Here is a 15210-nt window from a genome sequence, read left to right as displayed (position 1 = left end):
GGGTTACCCAATAGTTTATAACAACTTTTAGAAAGTTGGAATGTTCTTGTCCTAACTATTTGACACCTGCAGCCTGATTGTGGGTCACAAGATTAGATGTAGCTGGCAGTTGGGTGTTGTGTATTTCTGCCAGACAGTGAGACAAGAAAGATAGGTGTTGGCTGGATGAGCCACTCTGTGTTAACGAGGGAGAAGAGCTGTCACCTACCACATGTGCACATCACAAAGGCCCTGCCTGAGCACTCTCACAAAAGGTTTGTCACTGGTCTTTTGCGACCCCAGACAAACTGGGTCCAGGACATGGGGAAAGAGGGACGCCTGACCCATGAGTGGGGGTGGATCCTCTAGAAGCTTCCTCCACTTCAAAGTGGGCACCAGGTATAAATGTTGGACCTTAATAACCAAATCTTCAGTACACTTTTGGACCTGTGGACTTTGCCAGAAAGAGGGACTGCTGTGCTGCGAAAAGGACTGCCACTCTGCTGGACTGTTGATCTGAAGGTCTGCTGCCCTAATGTGCTTACCTGCTGCCCTGCCGCCCTCTTGCCTCAGTGAGAAGGACTGGACCTGCATCTCTAACCCCAGCAACCCAGAGTGTCTCCAACAGCTAGTTTGTTGGCCTCCTGAGCAGAAGCCTCAGGGACGTAACAGCCTACCAACAACCTTGAACTCAGCACCTAGACTCTGCCACCTGTGAGTCTTACCCTGCCAAGTGGTGCCATCCCAGTCCTGGACCCTTGGAAGTAGGTCTGAAAGTGTTCTACCAGCTCATACTTGGACCCTTGATACTATTGGGGTGTCCCAGTGCTCTGCAGAACCTGAGGAATTATGTATAACAACAATTGGTTCTGTAGAGAAATATGCAATTTCCTTCAAATTGAAATAATTAGATCCTGATAAACTAGAAAATGCCAATTAATGGTGTGACACATATAATATTACTAATAGATGAAATAATAAATCACAACTGACGCAAAAATTGTACTTTAAACGGTATATTCCATTCAAATACCTTGGGAAAACACAAAAGTCATATAAAAACACAGCATTGTTGTGGGACATAAATAATAACATAAATTGGTGCCATACAAAGTGTGCGTGACATAAAACACAATTCAATATACACGACACTTAACATTAAACAGAAAACACAAAAATATTTCAATTGCGGGTCCATTTATAACTCTTTAGAATGTTGAAACATATATCCTTGTTTCTTGAATGTAGATATGGGAGACATTTCCAGGTATACCAATATTAGTAAATCTGGGAATGCTTCAGAATCCATGGGTAGAAGCGTGGGAACAACCACACTCCACCCATGGAACGCCTTCCCAGGGCAGAGTAACTCTACGCAGCAATTTGCGATGTATTGCGTTATTATGGATTTATGAAGTGGCACAGTGTCACGGAAGGTGGCCTTGTGTGGCTCGAAGAATATAACTTAAGGGTTGCAATGCTTTTGCAACCTGTTGCATGGTGCAAAAACGACGCAACGCTATGATAAATAGGCCCCACATTTAGTATATTGATGAAAATTACAGCTGATTCCTACGAACTGCACTTATTAGTTTGATGACCTGTCTGCACCAAAAATGTACAAGAAAGAGTGCCGTGAACTAGGGGCAGGTCGTAAGCATGTAATATTTGTATAATCAGTTTGCTATAAAGTTCTCTGTGCAACTTAGCAATATCATTATAGTAAGAGTCTGTTGGATTTGCTTAGCGCTGCAGCTGTGGACTTTAATGGTAATGTTTGTATAACTTTTGATGTTGTCATTCTTCCCCTTCAAAGTCGAAGCTCAGCCATAATATATTTGGGAGATTCTAAAATCTATTGTGACCATTTAGAAGTTAAATAACATACTAGCCTGTTTGTCAAGTGTTGAGACCTAATATTAACATGCCAAGTGCAATAGGCAATTGAGGCAAATGGAGCTTGCTGTGTGCTTCTTATGTGCACTTTTCTTTTACTTAAAACACACTCCCATTTACTTACATAGAGGCTAGATATAAGCTAGGCCACACACATGCTACCAGTGTGGCTGCATGAGATGAATACGGTATCTGTTTGTGCAAAAATACACAACTCTAGCACATAATGCAGCATTCAGTCTTCAATGGAGGTTGAAATCAGGAGCACAGAAAAAAATCTAGGGATTCAGACTAGAGAGTTGGGCAGTTTGCAGAACAGCACACAAATGAAAGAGGGTCTGTGTATGTTTGCATGACTGAGTTTAAATACCTTTTATAAAGGGCAGGATTCTTGATATAGGAGATTTTAATTCTTTTGTATGAATTTGGGTGTTTTTTATTGTGTTTCAGTCTGCCTGCTAAGAACTTACATATTTGTGAACCATGAACCTAAGTTCTCCTTCCACCAGCCTTGCACTTCTTCACAGCGATAAGACAAGGAGGCTGGTGTGTCTGGACATTGCAGTCCTTTTTGGGTGATCTCACCAACTTATCTTGGACAAACGAAAAAGTAACTCTAATGACATATGCAGAAGATGTGACTCAGTCTAATTGGTATGATAAGGAACAACAGTCCCTTCAGGATGGGTATATAAACATAATAGGGCATAGATCTGCAATGAGCCCTGTGATGATGCTTTCCAATGGAGATACAGTACATTTATTGAATATAAAACAATTGAAGAACAAACAAAATTATGTACAGAATTACGTGGGTCAAAAGTTGGAAGTCATTAGATTTCAAAACCTCAGGCATTAAAAGTACAAGGTGACTTTGTGAAGGAGTATAAATATCAGACAGTCACAATTAAGCAAGCATCTTTTGTTCCATCAGAATTCATGTAAGGCAGTTTGGAGTCAAGATGCAACAGTTGATGACGTTTCGATCCCCACTAGAATGGGGGGATCATCATCAGGACATAAGATATAATAATCTTTTAAAGATAGGAGATTTGAATAAAGAGGCTGATCTGGCAGCCGAAGAAAAGCAGAGATGGCTGCAAGGTATCCTTTAAGAATGCCCAAAACAGACCCCTGCTGGGCCAAGGAAAGAATAAACAAAAGAGGGTCAACAGCCTTTGCTGTGCACCATGCCAAAAAATAGTTTAATCTACAGGTGCATACTGTTTTAGTGGAGGGACGCCTGGCTGCCAAGATAACATCACAGACTTATGGTGTAGGGTCGAAAGCTGTCAAGTGCCGCAGCTCAATCTCCACGCAAGGAGGTGGAGACTGGAGAGGTTCGGGTGAAGAACCGTCCCCTGCTGTTGTGACAGAAGATCCTCCCAAAGGAGCAGTGTGATCAGAGGATTGATGGCCATGCTCAGAAGGTCGGGGTACCAGACTCTTCGTGCCCAGTCTGGAGCTATAAGTATGACTTGAGCCCGGTCACGTTTGATCTTGAGCAATCTGGGCAGAAGTGGTTCACGTGGAAAGGCGTACAGGAGGCCCAGCTCCACTTGTGGCAAAAAGTGCCACCAAGCGAACGCCGTGTTGGAAATTCCAATGTGCAAAACTACTGATATTTTGCGTTCTCTTTGGAGGTGAACAGATCTAACCAGGCTCTCCCCACCTCTGAAAGAGACCTTGCACCACCTCCAGATGGAGACCCCATTTGTGATGGGCTAGGTACGGACGGCTGAGTTCGTCCACCCTGACGTTCAGGGAGCCTGTCAGGTGTTGAGCCACCAGGCTTATTTCCTGATGTTCCAGCCATGTCCAGAGGCAGAGAGCCTCTTGACAAAGGGTCCATGACCCCATCACACCCTTTTGCTGCAGTACCCCATGGCGGTGGTGTTGTCAGTTAACACCTGCACAACTTTACCCCTGAGAGAGAAGGAATGCTTTCAGTGCCAGTCTCTTTGCACAGAGCTCCAAAAGGCTGATAAGGAGGCCGGACTCTGCTGGAGACCAGGTGCCTCTGATCTCTGCCTCTCCCAGATGGCCTCCCCATCCCAGAAGTGATGCGTCCGTCACCACTGCTAGATTTGGGACCTGCCTCTGACCCAATCTTGGCTCGTTAGCTACCACTGCAGTTGGTGCGCAGTTCCTTCCAAGATCTGGATGTAGTCAGAAAGATTCCCCATATGCTGCGCCCACTGGAATTTCAGGTCTCACAGCAATGCCTGCATAATCCACCAGCAGGATGCAGGAGGCCATGAGGCACAGGTGCCTCAGAGTCCTTCTTATGAAATCAAGGATTGAGGCTGAAATATCGGTATCATAGCCCAAATATCCCGGACTCGCTGTTCGGGAAGATAGGCTCTGTTAGAACGGGGGGTCTCTAGTTGGCAGAGGTAGGTACCAATGTCCAAATAGGGACCCTTGCTTCTAGTCAGGGCAAGGGGGATACACTCTTTAGATAACCCCTACTCACCCCCTTGGTAGCTTGGCACGAGCAGACAGGCTTATCAAAGGCAATGTGTAAAGTATTTGTACCAACACTCACTGTAACAAGTAAAAACACCACAAATGGACTCCACACCAGTTTAGAAAAATAAAGTATCTTTATCTAAACTACACAAGACCAAAATGACAAAAATTCAACAAACACAGTTCAAGAATATGATTTTCAAAGAGTTCTAGGGTTTGCGTCAAAATAAGCCACAGTTGAGTCACGTTTAGCACAAAGTACCTGTAGAAGCGAACGTTGAAAAACAAGTGATGCGTCACTCCTGAGACCCTGGGGAGGTGATGCGACAGCCCCGCTGCATGCAGCGGGCATGTTGCAATGAATCTGGTCTGTATGGGGAGGGATGCGATACCTTGTATGGATTCCGGTGTGCAGGTTCGGTAGGAAGCATCTCGCACAGGCATGATGCGACAATCTTCCGGACGGTGACGATCTCAGGTGCAGTGGCGATGCGCGGCGCAGGGTCGATCTTCTCCTCATGCGGCCCCTCGATGCGATGGCTCTGCGAAGAGGTTCGCAGCAGCGTGATGCGGTTCGCAAGCAAGCGGTGCGGCGATCTCACCCAGCGACGACAGGCTCTGCGACGATACTCGAAGTGACAGGAATCTTCCTGCACCGGGACAATGCACTCCGCAAACGAACGATGCGTCGGTTCTTACAGCAGCAACAGGGGCTGCGATGATCTTCGCGGCGACGGGAATTTTCTCGCACTGTCGACGATGCGCTCCGCAAGCGAGCGATGCATGAAAATGGCAGATCTTCTTTTCTTCTTGTCCAGCTCCCCAAACAGCAGGCACAACTTCCAGAGGCCCCACAATTGGATTAAGCACTCTAGGAAGGGCAGAACTCATACAGCAGAGTTCAGGGGGAAGCTGGGGGTGAAGTCCTTTTGTTACGGCGACTACTTAACAGGAGGCCAGCTCTCCTGAGGCCCTTGGAGATCTCTTCAAGCAAGGGGACACAGCAACAGCAAAGTCCTTCCCCTCTCCTTGGCAGCAAAGCTACTGCAGGTGAGCCCACAAATACACAGCAGAACAGTCCTTCCTCTTCAGTCTTCCAGCTTTCTCCTTGGCAGAGGTTCCCTCTTGATTCCAGGATGATCTTATTTTCTGTAGTCTGGGTAGCCCTTTTTATACCACTTTTCTCTTTGTTCTCTGAGGGCAGAGAGGCCTTGGCTTAGTCACAACCAGTTCTGGTCAGTCCTGGAGCACTTTGTTTACTTGACTTCTTCCTTCCTTTGAGAGAGAGGGGCAGGGTTGTCAGTCGCCCAGCAGGAGGTGGAGCCAGCATTGTGGGAGGCAGGCACAGCCCTATTCAGGCCCCGGTGCTATCCCCTCCCACCACTCAAGATGCAGATGTAGCTATTCAGCCCAGGGATGACTCACTCAGCCTCTGGGAGCCACTCCAGCCCCTGTCACTCACAAACCAGACAGTCAATTCACAAACAGGCCAAGGCACACAGAAATGTCAGACAAGAAAACAGACACTTTCTAAAAGTGCTGCTTTCAAACACAGGATTTAAAAAACATCCGTCCTAAAAGATGTGTTATTAATTTCTGAGTTCAGGGACTTTTATTTTCTATCTTGCTCCTATGGGAAGATAAGAACCAAGTCCTGTGCACACGTTTTGTGATAGTATGGATTCGGATGTCAGAGTCCCACTGTGGTTACAATTCTTTTGAATAAATAAAAGTCTGACTTCAGGTTTTTTGCAGGTAATAGAGATTTATCGTACAATCTTGATCAGTACAAAAAGTGACGGCCAGCCGACACGTGTTTCGTCACACCGTGTACTTGATGTGACTCATCAGGGCTGGGAAGGACATGGAGGAAAGGGGAAAAGAAATTCTTTTATAAGGTTGCCATGAGAGGGGGCAATAGTGTGAAACTAAAATAAAAAGTACAAAATAAAAACAAAAAGAAGCGAAACAGTGACTGTGTTTGGGGGAAGTCACCCAGATAGATGTGGAGACCCCATGTTGTGAAAAGACATGTTATTGTGAAGCAACATAGACCGAATATCCAAATATAGTGAAAAAAGTGACATGATGTGCAGAATTTAAAAACATGAAGAACAGTTAGAGCACACAGTAAGAGGTAATGTGTATATGTGGCCGGAGATCCGGAAACAGTATCTAAGAGAAAACATAAATGACCTTAAGCAATGTAAGAGACAATCAGGTCAGGAGAACCAAAAATGGCGAGGTACTGGTGAAGGAGGTACTAGAAAATAAAACAAAATAACTCGATCTCCCTATGGTAACCAGAGTACATGATTGAAGAACTGATTCGTGACAAAAGACATACGGAATCAAAATATTTAAGCAGATCAAGATAACGTGGTAAGGTGAATAATGACAGTTCAAAATGTGACCTGATTTCAGACAGGGCTGTCACACACAATCGAGTTGAAATAAATGCTGGTGATGGATAATAATAGCGAATAGTAGTGAGAAAGCTAAACGGTAGTGGTAGTATCTAATATGATACAAAAGTCTGGTATTGGTTAAAAGCGGCATATGGATCCATAAACATAATATAATGCATATTCTGGTTACATGCGTTAGCACAGGTGAGAGAAAGCAGGCGGTAAGGTGAGGTTTAATAGCGTATTGACAGGCGTATAAAGGAAAGAACAGATGATAATGAGAAATGGTGAAGAAACCCTTTTCTTTGTCTACACTCCTAAGGGAAGATATGCAGGTAATCATTATACACAGCATTCCCCATCATAGCTTGTGGGCAAGATAGCCTTTCAATAGTGAAAAACGAAAATGGTGGTAATTTACTACCAGAATATGTCACCCACACTAGTACATTCACTACCTTTCACATACACTGTACCCTGCCCAGGGGGGTACCTAGGGCCTTCCATAGGGGTGTCCAATGAGTACAGAAAGGGAAGGGTTAGGCCTGGCCAGTGTGGAAACTGGTCTGGTCAGCATGTCAGTTAGCAACTGCACAGGCACTTCGGTGACAGGCCTGAGACACCATTTCAGGGCTACTCCTGTGCGTGGCACAATCAGTGCTGCAGGCCCACTAGTAACATTTGAATCACCTGCCCTGGCACACTCAGTGCACTTTACTAGGGACTTCCTGGTAACACAAATATTCCAGTCATGGATAACCAATCACAATAACAATTTATACAGAGAGCGTATGCACTTTAGCACTGATCAGCAGTGGTAACATGCCCAGAGTCCTATTGCCAACAACCACAGATCAGGAAAAACAAGGGAGGAAGAAGCAAAAAGGTTGGGGATAACCCTGCCAAAAGGGCCATTTCCAACAGCCTCAAAACTGCACTGGGTCCAGAACCACCCCCATGAAACGGAGCATCTGAGAGAGAGTCAGGTGTGACTTTGGCACGTTGATAGTGAACCCAAGCGAATGCAGGACGTCTGCCATAGTCTGGAGGAGGGAGACGAGATATGGGAAGAATATAATTCCTGATTTGTGCAGATGAGCTGAGACTACCACCCTCACCTTTGTGAACACCCGAGGAGCAATGGTAAGGATAAAGGGGAGCACAGTGAACTGAAAGTGCTTGTGGCTAACCATAAACTGAATGTAACGTATTTGTGCTGGTAGGATGGGGATATAAAAATAAGCGCCCTGCAAGTCCAACACCACCAGTCTCTCTCCTGGGTTTAGTGCAGACAGCAAGAGACACACAATTGATGGATGGAATGCAGAACAAATTAAAACATTCACCCCATTCAAGAGATCTGGGTTAAATCCATCATTCTTTTGCTCACCATGCCACCCCAGTTTAGAGCTGACCATATGCAAATCAGTCTTGACCCTGTGCTTCATGGGAACAATCCAGCCTGAACTGCCAAGCCATGTCCTCCCTGGACTGGAAACAAGCATCCTAGGACTAGTTTCGGGGTTTGACCCCTCTTCAGCCAGGATAGCTTGATTCCAGTGGTACAGTGAGCCCAGGACCCACGTCTGGACATATCTGGCACACTTAGGGCAAGAAAGCAAAAGACACACAATTGATGGACGGAATGCAGAACAAATCAAAACATTCAACCCCAGTCACGAGATCTGGGTTAAATCCATCATTCTTTTGCTCACCATGCCACCCCAGTTTAGACCTGGCCATATGCAAATCAGTCTTGACCCTGTGCCTCAGGGGAACAGTCCAGCCCAAACTGCCAAGCCAGGTCCTCCCTGGACTGGAAACAAGCATCCTAGGACCGGTTTCAGGGTTTCACCCCTCTTCAGCCAGGATAGCTTGATTCCAGTGGCACAGTGAGCCCAGGACCCACGTCTGGGCATACCTGGCACACTTAGGGAGAGAAAGCAAAAGACACACAATTGATGGACGGAATGCAGAACAAATCAAAACATTCACCCCCAGTCAAGAGATCAGGGTTAAATCCATCATTCTTTTGCTCACCATGCCACCCCAGTTTAGACCTAGCCATATACAAATCAGTCTTGACCCTGTGCCTCAAGGGAACAATTCAGCCCGAACTGCCAAGCCAGGTCCTCCCTGGACCGGAAACAAGCATCCTAGGACTGGATTCAGGGTTTAACCCCTCTTCAGCCAGGATAGCCAGGTCCTCCCTGGACCACAAACAAGCATTAGTGCAGACAGAACTTGGGCTAGGGTGAGCATTTTGAACTTCTCCTTCCGGAGGGAGAAGTTGTGGGCTCACAGGTCTCCTTCTCAGATTCCAGAAAGTAGCTGGAAAAACAACCACAACCTACTTTTGGCACAGGGACCCACTCTATAGCTCCCTTGGCCAAGAAAGCTGATACTTTCTGGCGGAGAAGTGCCAAGTGATCCTCGGTCACGTAAGAAGGTGGCATGGAGGGAGGGGTATTCTTGAAGGGGAGGGAGTAGCCCCTTTGGACTATTTGCAGAACCCACCTGTCCGATGTGATGCATTACCAGTTGAGGAGGTGATGACAGACTCTACCTCCAACTGGCTTTTGATGGTTCTGAAAAATTGGACTAGGAAGGTTTGGAGGCTGATGAGGGGGAAAAAGGGTGGACTGGCCTGCCCGCTGTCTCGCTGACCCACTAGGGCACAGGCCACGTAGAAGCTGGACAGTTTGCATGACTCTGGGCTGGGCTCGACAGGACATGGCTGAGCACTTCTTAGCTACGAAAGGGATGAAAGGCAGACTGAGGTGGTCGTGAGGTAGCCGCGAGGCCCAAGGATCTGGTCATAGCTTGAGAATCCTTGAAGCGCTAAAGCGCTGAGTCTGCCTTGTTGCCAAAAAGGCGAGTGCCATCAAAGGGCATGTCCATCAAGGAAGACTGGAAATCCCCTGAGAAACCAGATGTCCTCAATCAGACGTAATCTCTAACAGCTACTGACGTGTCAATTGTTCTTCCCAGTGAGTCGTGGTATCGAGTCCACATCGTATGGTGAATTTGGCTGTGTCTCTCCCTTCTGCAATTACTTGAGAGGGAACGGCCCAGGCCTCCTCTCGGCACTGAGGCAGCATCTGCGTGACCGTATCTCAGATAGTATGGGAGTGTCGGCCTAAGAGGCATGTGGTATTCACCAACCGCAATGCTAAGCTGGAGGAAGAGAACATCTTCTTCCCAAGATGGCCCAGCTTCTTGGATTCCAAATCTGGGGAGCAGAAGGGAATGCACCTTCAGATGAAGAGGTTTGGACTACCAAGATCTCAGGGTAGGGGTGTTGGGTCAGGAACGCTGGGTCACCTGGAGTGGGACAGTGGCGGCGGGCAATAGTCCTACACACAAGAGCCCCTATCCTGGGCTTGGACCAAGTGCCCAGAACGGCATCCGTGAGGGCTTCACTGAATGGAAAAAGGGGTTCAGAAGAGGAAGCTGCAGGCTGAAACTCCTCCGTCAGGAGGTTAGTCCTGACTGCCACCATAGGGAGCTCGAGGCCAAGGACCTCGGCTGCCCTCCTCACCACCACTAAGTAAACAAAAAGTTTGCCTATACCACAAGACTATTTTAAGCTCTCATTATTCTTGCTTATTGGTCAAACACAAATCTTTTTTGTTAGCACAGGTATTTTATTTTTACCTCACCACCACAGCATAGGATGCTCCCTCCTCCATAGCCACGGTAGGGGGAGAAAGCAAGGCAGTGTCAGGGGAAGTGTCCAGACCGCTAACATCACCCAGGTCCATTTGCCAGTCCAGTTCCTCAAGCTGGTCAGTTAAATGGTCCTGCGGCCCCTCCCAGTCCTCTTCCTCACCTTCTGGCACAAAAGGAACGGTAGGAATGAACACAGGAACGAAAGTCCCTTTCGGCAATGGAATCGACGCCGATCAACGTCGGTCAAGCTCTGTGTCCACTTAAGGTATGAGGATGGGGTCAGTGTCGACCGGGAGCAAGGTCGACACCGGGAGCATCGGGTAAGGTCGAATGAGATCGACCGGCCTCGATCAGGATCCTGGCCAGGCCCTCCGGAGCAGGAGATGCCAGTATCGAAGTCCCAGGCCCCTGGCCAACTCTGCAGGGCCCGAAGGCACACCAGCGAGCCGGGCTGCCCAAATGTGTAGTACAAGGCCTCATAGAACTGCTTGATCTGGGCAGGAGAAGGAAGTGAGGGAAGCATTGAGCCATCTCAGAAGTAGGCTCCAGAGAGTGAGCCTTCGAGCAATGACACTCGGGGTAACGTGTCGCGGCGGCCGACCGACGGGGAGAAGTCAAATTACAACTGTACCTATTTGACTTCTTAGTGCGCTTCCCTAACTTACCCAAAGATCTCCCCGATGAATTAGAGTGTGAGGAGTGAGGAGTGTGGGTTCCACAACTGTTGTCAAGACTTTCCCCTCAAATGAGAATGGGAGCAACGCAGAGTCACGCGCCGGGACTCCAGAATCTTTTGGGACTGCTCCTGCAAAGCCTTTGGGATCATGGCCCAGCACTTCGAGCATGATTTCGGGTCATGGCCCACTCCAGACACCAAAGGCACACAAGATGCGCATCTGTCACCCACATCATCCGGTGGCAGGAACCGCAGGGCTTGAAGCCGGTACTTTGCTTGGACATCCTCAACGTAGTCTACGACTCAAAAAAACGGTTGATAAAAAGTCAAGCTAGCCGAAAAGTGGCTAGGGGTAGCTCTCTCTGGATGTGCGCTAGGTGGCACAGAATAAGAAAGAACTGACATGAGCGTGCAGGGAAGGATCCTATGTAGGTTCTGCATTATCTACTTGGAATAAGAGTTACTTACCTCGCTGGCGTCACATGCACGGATGACGCCTGGGCGGAGTCGCGTGATGTCGTCCCGCCCCCGGCGCGTAGGAATGCTGTGGCAAAAAAGTTTTTGGATCCAGTCTCATGCCTGGGGATATTCTACGTGAAGGATTCTGCGGCTAGTAGTCTCTTTCAGATTCCCGCGACGACAGATGCGGAGCCGACTGATGCCAACTAACGACGCGCAGGGATCCTGCTGAAGATAAAATCTCCAGAACCAGACTAATGCCTGGGGGAAATTCTAAGGTAAGGAATCTACAAGTAACAACTAACAATCTCTATCAGATACAGGTTGCACCATTAAACTTCAGACAGGTACATAAACGTACAATTTGAAATTTAGTTATACAGTTTTGCTATTTAATCAATTCCATTAGGCTTGCTTCTACAATTACAACAATGTTAATTTTCTAATATAATAAATAGTTAACATGCAGCACATTGAGAATTTTCAGTTTACTTATATTTCTGTCTATTAAAGGATGAAAAATAAATATGAAAATGTGAAAACTTCTATACTTACCGTTTCCTAGTTCCCAGGAAATATTGTATTTTTTGCTGGCACTGTATTTCAGGAGGCTAAGAATGCTGGAACTATTCCACGAGTTGTCAGGGTTGCGACGAAGACCATTGAGTCCAAAAATTAGATGAAGTCCAGAGCAGTCTACAAAGTTATAGAGTTTATCTAGAGACCTGGCTGGGAAAAAAACAAAAACAGCTTAGACTCCATTTTTAGGAGTAAAACAGGCGCACACCTGTTGGATTATATCAACTTTAAATTGAAAGAGTGTTAATATTTTCATAAAGTGGCTGCTTGTGTGGTGCGTGGTCATCCTCCTCATACTTAAAATACAAGCTGGGAGTCAAAGATTCCGATACTTCAAAATGTCCTTAAAACAAAGGATAACGTTCTAGGTAGACAACAGCCTATTTAAAAAGAACAACTTAAATTTAATGAAACCATAGTATTTAAAGTCACACCATGCAAATACGGTGCACTGTTTGAATTCGCAACATATCCGATGCTGTTCTTTAATAGATATATTAGGCCGAGTCTCAACTTTTCTCTAAATTCCACTTAGATGCACAAAACAATCAATTGCAAGTGCAATACCCTAATCTAAATGCGCATAATTGGGACTAACATAATTTCACTTTCGCAGATATGATTTGTGAAATCAGAAATTCTGTCATAATGGTGGAATTTCCATAATTACACATTTACGACTAGGAGCAGATTGCAAACATTTGTGTGTGAACTTACCTGCAAAAGTATGTGAACACCTAAAAACTAATATATTTGTTGAAATTCACATATATTTTACTTTAGTCTATTTAGCGGTTTTACATAGTGCAGACAAGACCATGTGGGTGGCAGTGTGCCTTATATAGGTGCAATTTCACATGACAACTAAGGCATGTAATACAGTTGCCTAAGATGAACATCATAGGGTAAAACATGCAGTTCAAATTGGTGCACGTACATCGCTATTTTCTACATTTTGTTTAGCACAATACCTAATATACTGTCCTGATGTGTTGATTGTGCTTAACATTACTAGCTACTGTAGCTCAACTATAGTCTATATGTATGCTGCATAAGTATATCATTGAAGCGAACCGCTATCTATATACTGCTATGACCAATCTAATAGGTCCTGTAACCAAGTATACTTCTTATTAAGTGTCACACAATCTCATTCACCCCACACATCATATAATCATATTTCTGTGTAAACCGACACAAAAAGGTACACCCACCTGTGTCTTTGGTTAAAGAGGATTGCTTAGACCAGGTAAAAGGGTCTCCAGTGACAGTGGAAGTCACCCCAGCCATGTTCTGTTACAAAAGTTCAAGTTCAAGTTCAGGAATTTGTATAGCGCGCTACTCACCCAGAGGGTCTCAAGGCGCTTGAGGGTGGGTGGGTGCATTACTTATCGAATAGCCAGGATTTTAGTTGTTTTCTGAAGGAGAGGTGGTTCTGTGTGAGTCGGAGGTGAGTGGGGAGAGAATTCCAGGTTTTGGCTGCTAAGTAGGAGAAGGATCTTCCTCCCATGGTGGATCTGTGGATGCGCGGAATTGCGGCGAGGGCTTGATTGGATGATCGTAGTTGGCGGGTGGGTGTGTAGAAGGACAGTCGTGTGTTGAGGCATTCGGGTCCTAGGTCGTAAAGGGCCTTGTGTGCGTGGGTGAGGAGACGGAACGTTATTCTCTTGTTGACGGGGAGCCAGTGGAGATCCCTCAGGTGACCTGAGATGTGAGCATGGCGGGGGATGTCCAGTATGAGTCTGGCTGAGGCGTTTTGGATGCTTTAGAGTTTTTTCTGTAGTTTGGCTGTGGTCCCGGCGTATAGGGTCTTTCCATAGTCCAGTCGGCTGGTGACCAGGGCGTGGGTGACTGTCTTTCTTGTTTCGGTGGGGATCCAGCGGAATATTTTTTTAAGCATGCGTAGTATGTTGAAGCATGAAGATGAGACGGCGTTGACATCGAGAGGGAGGAGTCTAGGATGAAGCCCAGGTTACGTGTGTGATCTGTAGGTATGGGTGCTGTGCCCAGGGCCGGTGGCCACCATGAGTCATCCCAGGCAGAGTGGGATGATCCTAAGATGAGGACTTCCGTTTTGTCCGAGTTAAGTTTTAAACGGCTGTTCTTCATCCATTCGGCTACTTCTTTCATTCCTTCGTGTAGATTGGTTTTGGCGGTGTTTGGGTCTTCGGTGAGGGAGAGGATCAGTTGGGTGTCGTCTGCGTAGGAGATGATGTTCAGGTTGTGTTTGCGCGCGATGGATGCGAGGGGACTCATGTATACGTTGAAGAGGGTGGGGCTGAGTGAAGATCCTTGCGGTACACCACAAATGATTTCGGTGGTCTCTGATTTGAATGGGGGGAGGCGGACTCTCTGGGTTCTTCCGGCGAGGAACGAGATGATCCAATCCAAAGCTTTTCCTTGTATTCCAACGTTGTTGAGGCGTTGTATGAGTGTGCTATGACATACTGTGTCGAAGGCGGCGGAGAGGTAGAGTAGGATGAGGGCAACTGTTTCTCCGTTGTCCAGTAGTGTTCGGATGTCGTCTGTGGCTGCGATGAGGGCGGTTTCGGTGCTGTGTTTGGCTCGGAAGCCGGACTGTGAGGGGTCGAGGGAATTGTTGGATTCGAGGAAGGCGGCGAGCTGATTATTGACGGCTTTCTCGATGACTTTGGCCGGGAAGGGGAGGAGTGAGATGGGGCGGTAGTTTTTAAGTTCAGAGGGGTCCGCTGTGGGTTTCTTCAGAAGGGCGCTGAGTTCGGCATGTTTCCAGCTTTCTGGGAAGGTAGCGGAGTTGAAGGAGCAGTTGATGACATCGCGGAGATGGGGTGCGATGATGGAGTCTGCTTTGTTGAAGATGTGGTGGGGGCAAGGGTCAGTTGGTGAGCCTGAGTGGATGGAGTTCATCAGACGGATGGTGTCTTCAGTAGTGATTGGGTTCCAGGCGCAAAGGTTTTGGGAGTGCTGTTTTGGTTCGGAGGTGAGTGGTGTGGGTTGTTCTTCGGACCGCTTTTCAAAGCTGTTATGAATGTCGGCGATTTTGTTGTGGAAGAAAGAGAATAGAGAATCGCGGAGGTCTTGGGAGGGAGT

The 15210-nt window shown here is 46.8% G+C and overlaps 1 protein-coding gene across 1 annotated transcript in view; it reads right to left on the bottom strand.

The window, feature by feature from the left end:
* Positions 1-15210, bottom strand: part of HPSE2 (heparanase 2 (inactive)) — a 1420589-nt gene that overhangs the window by 667557 nt on the left and 737822 nt on the right. The window contains exon 3 of the mRNA XM_078640469.1: positions 12118-12287. Within this exon, the coding sequence (XP_078496595.1) occupies positions 12118-12287 (170 nt within the window). The remainder of the gene's footprint in view (positions 1-12117; positions 12288-15210) is intronic.

Source organism: Lissotriton helveticus, chromosome 5_1 (genome assembly GCF_964261635.1).
Source record: "Lissotriton helveticus chromosome 5_1, aLisHel1.1, whole genome shotgun sequence".
Taxonomy (NCBI): domain Eukaryota; kingdom Metazoa; phylum Chordata; class Amphibia; order Caudata; family Salamandridae; genus Lissotriton; species Lissotriton helveticus.
This window is presented reverse-complemented; position numbering and strand designations above follow the sequence as displayed.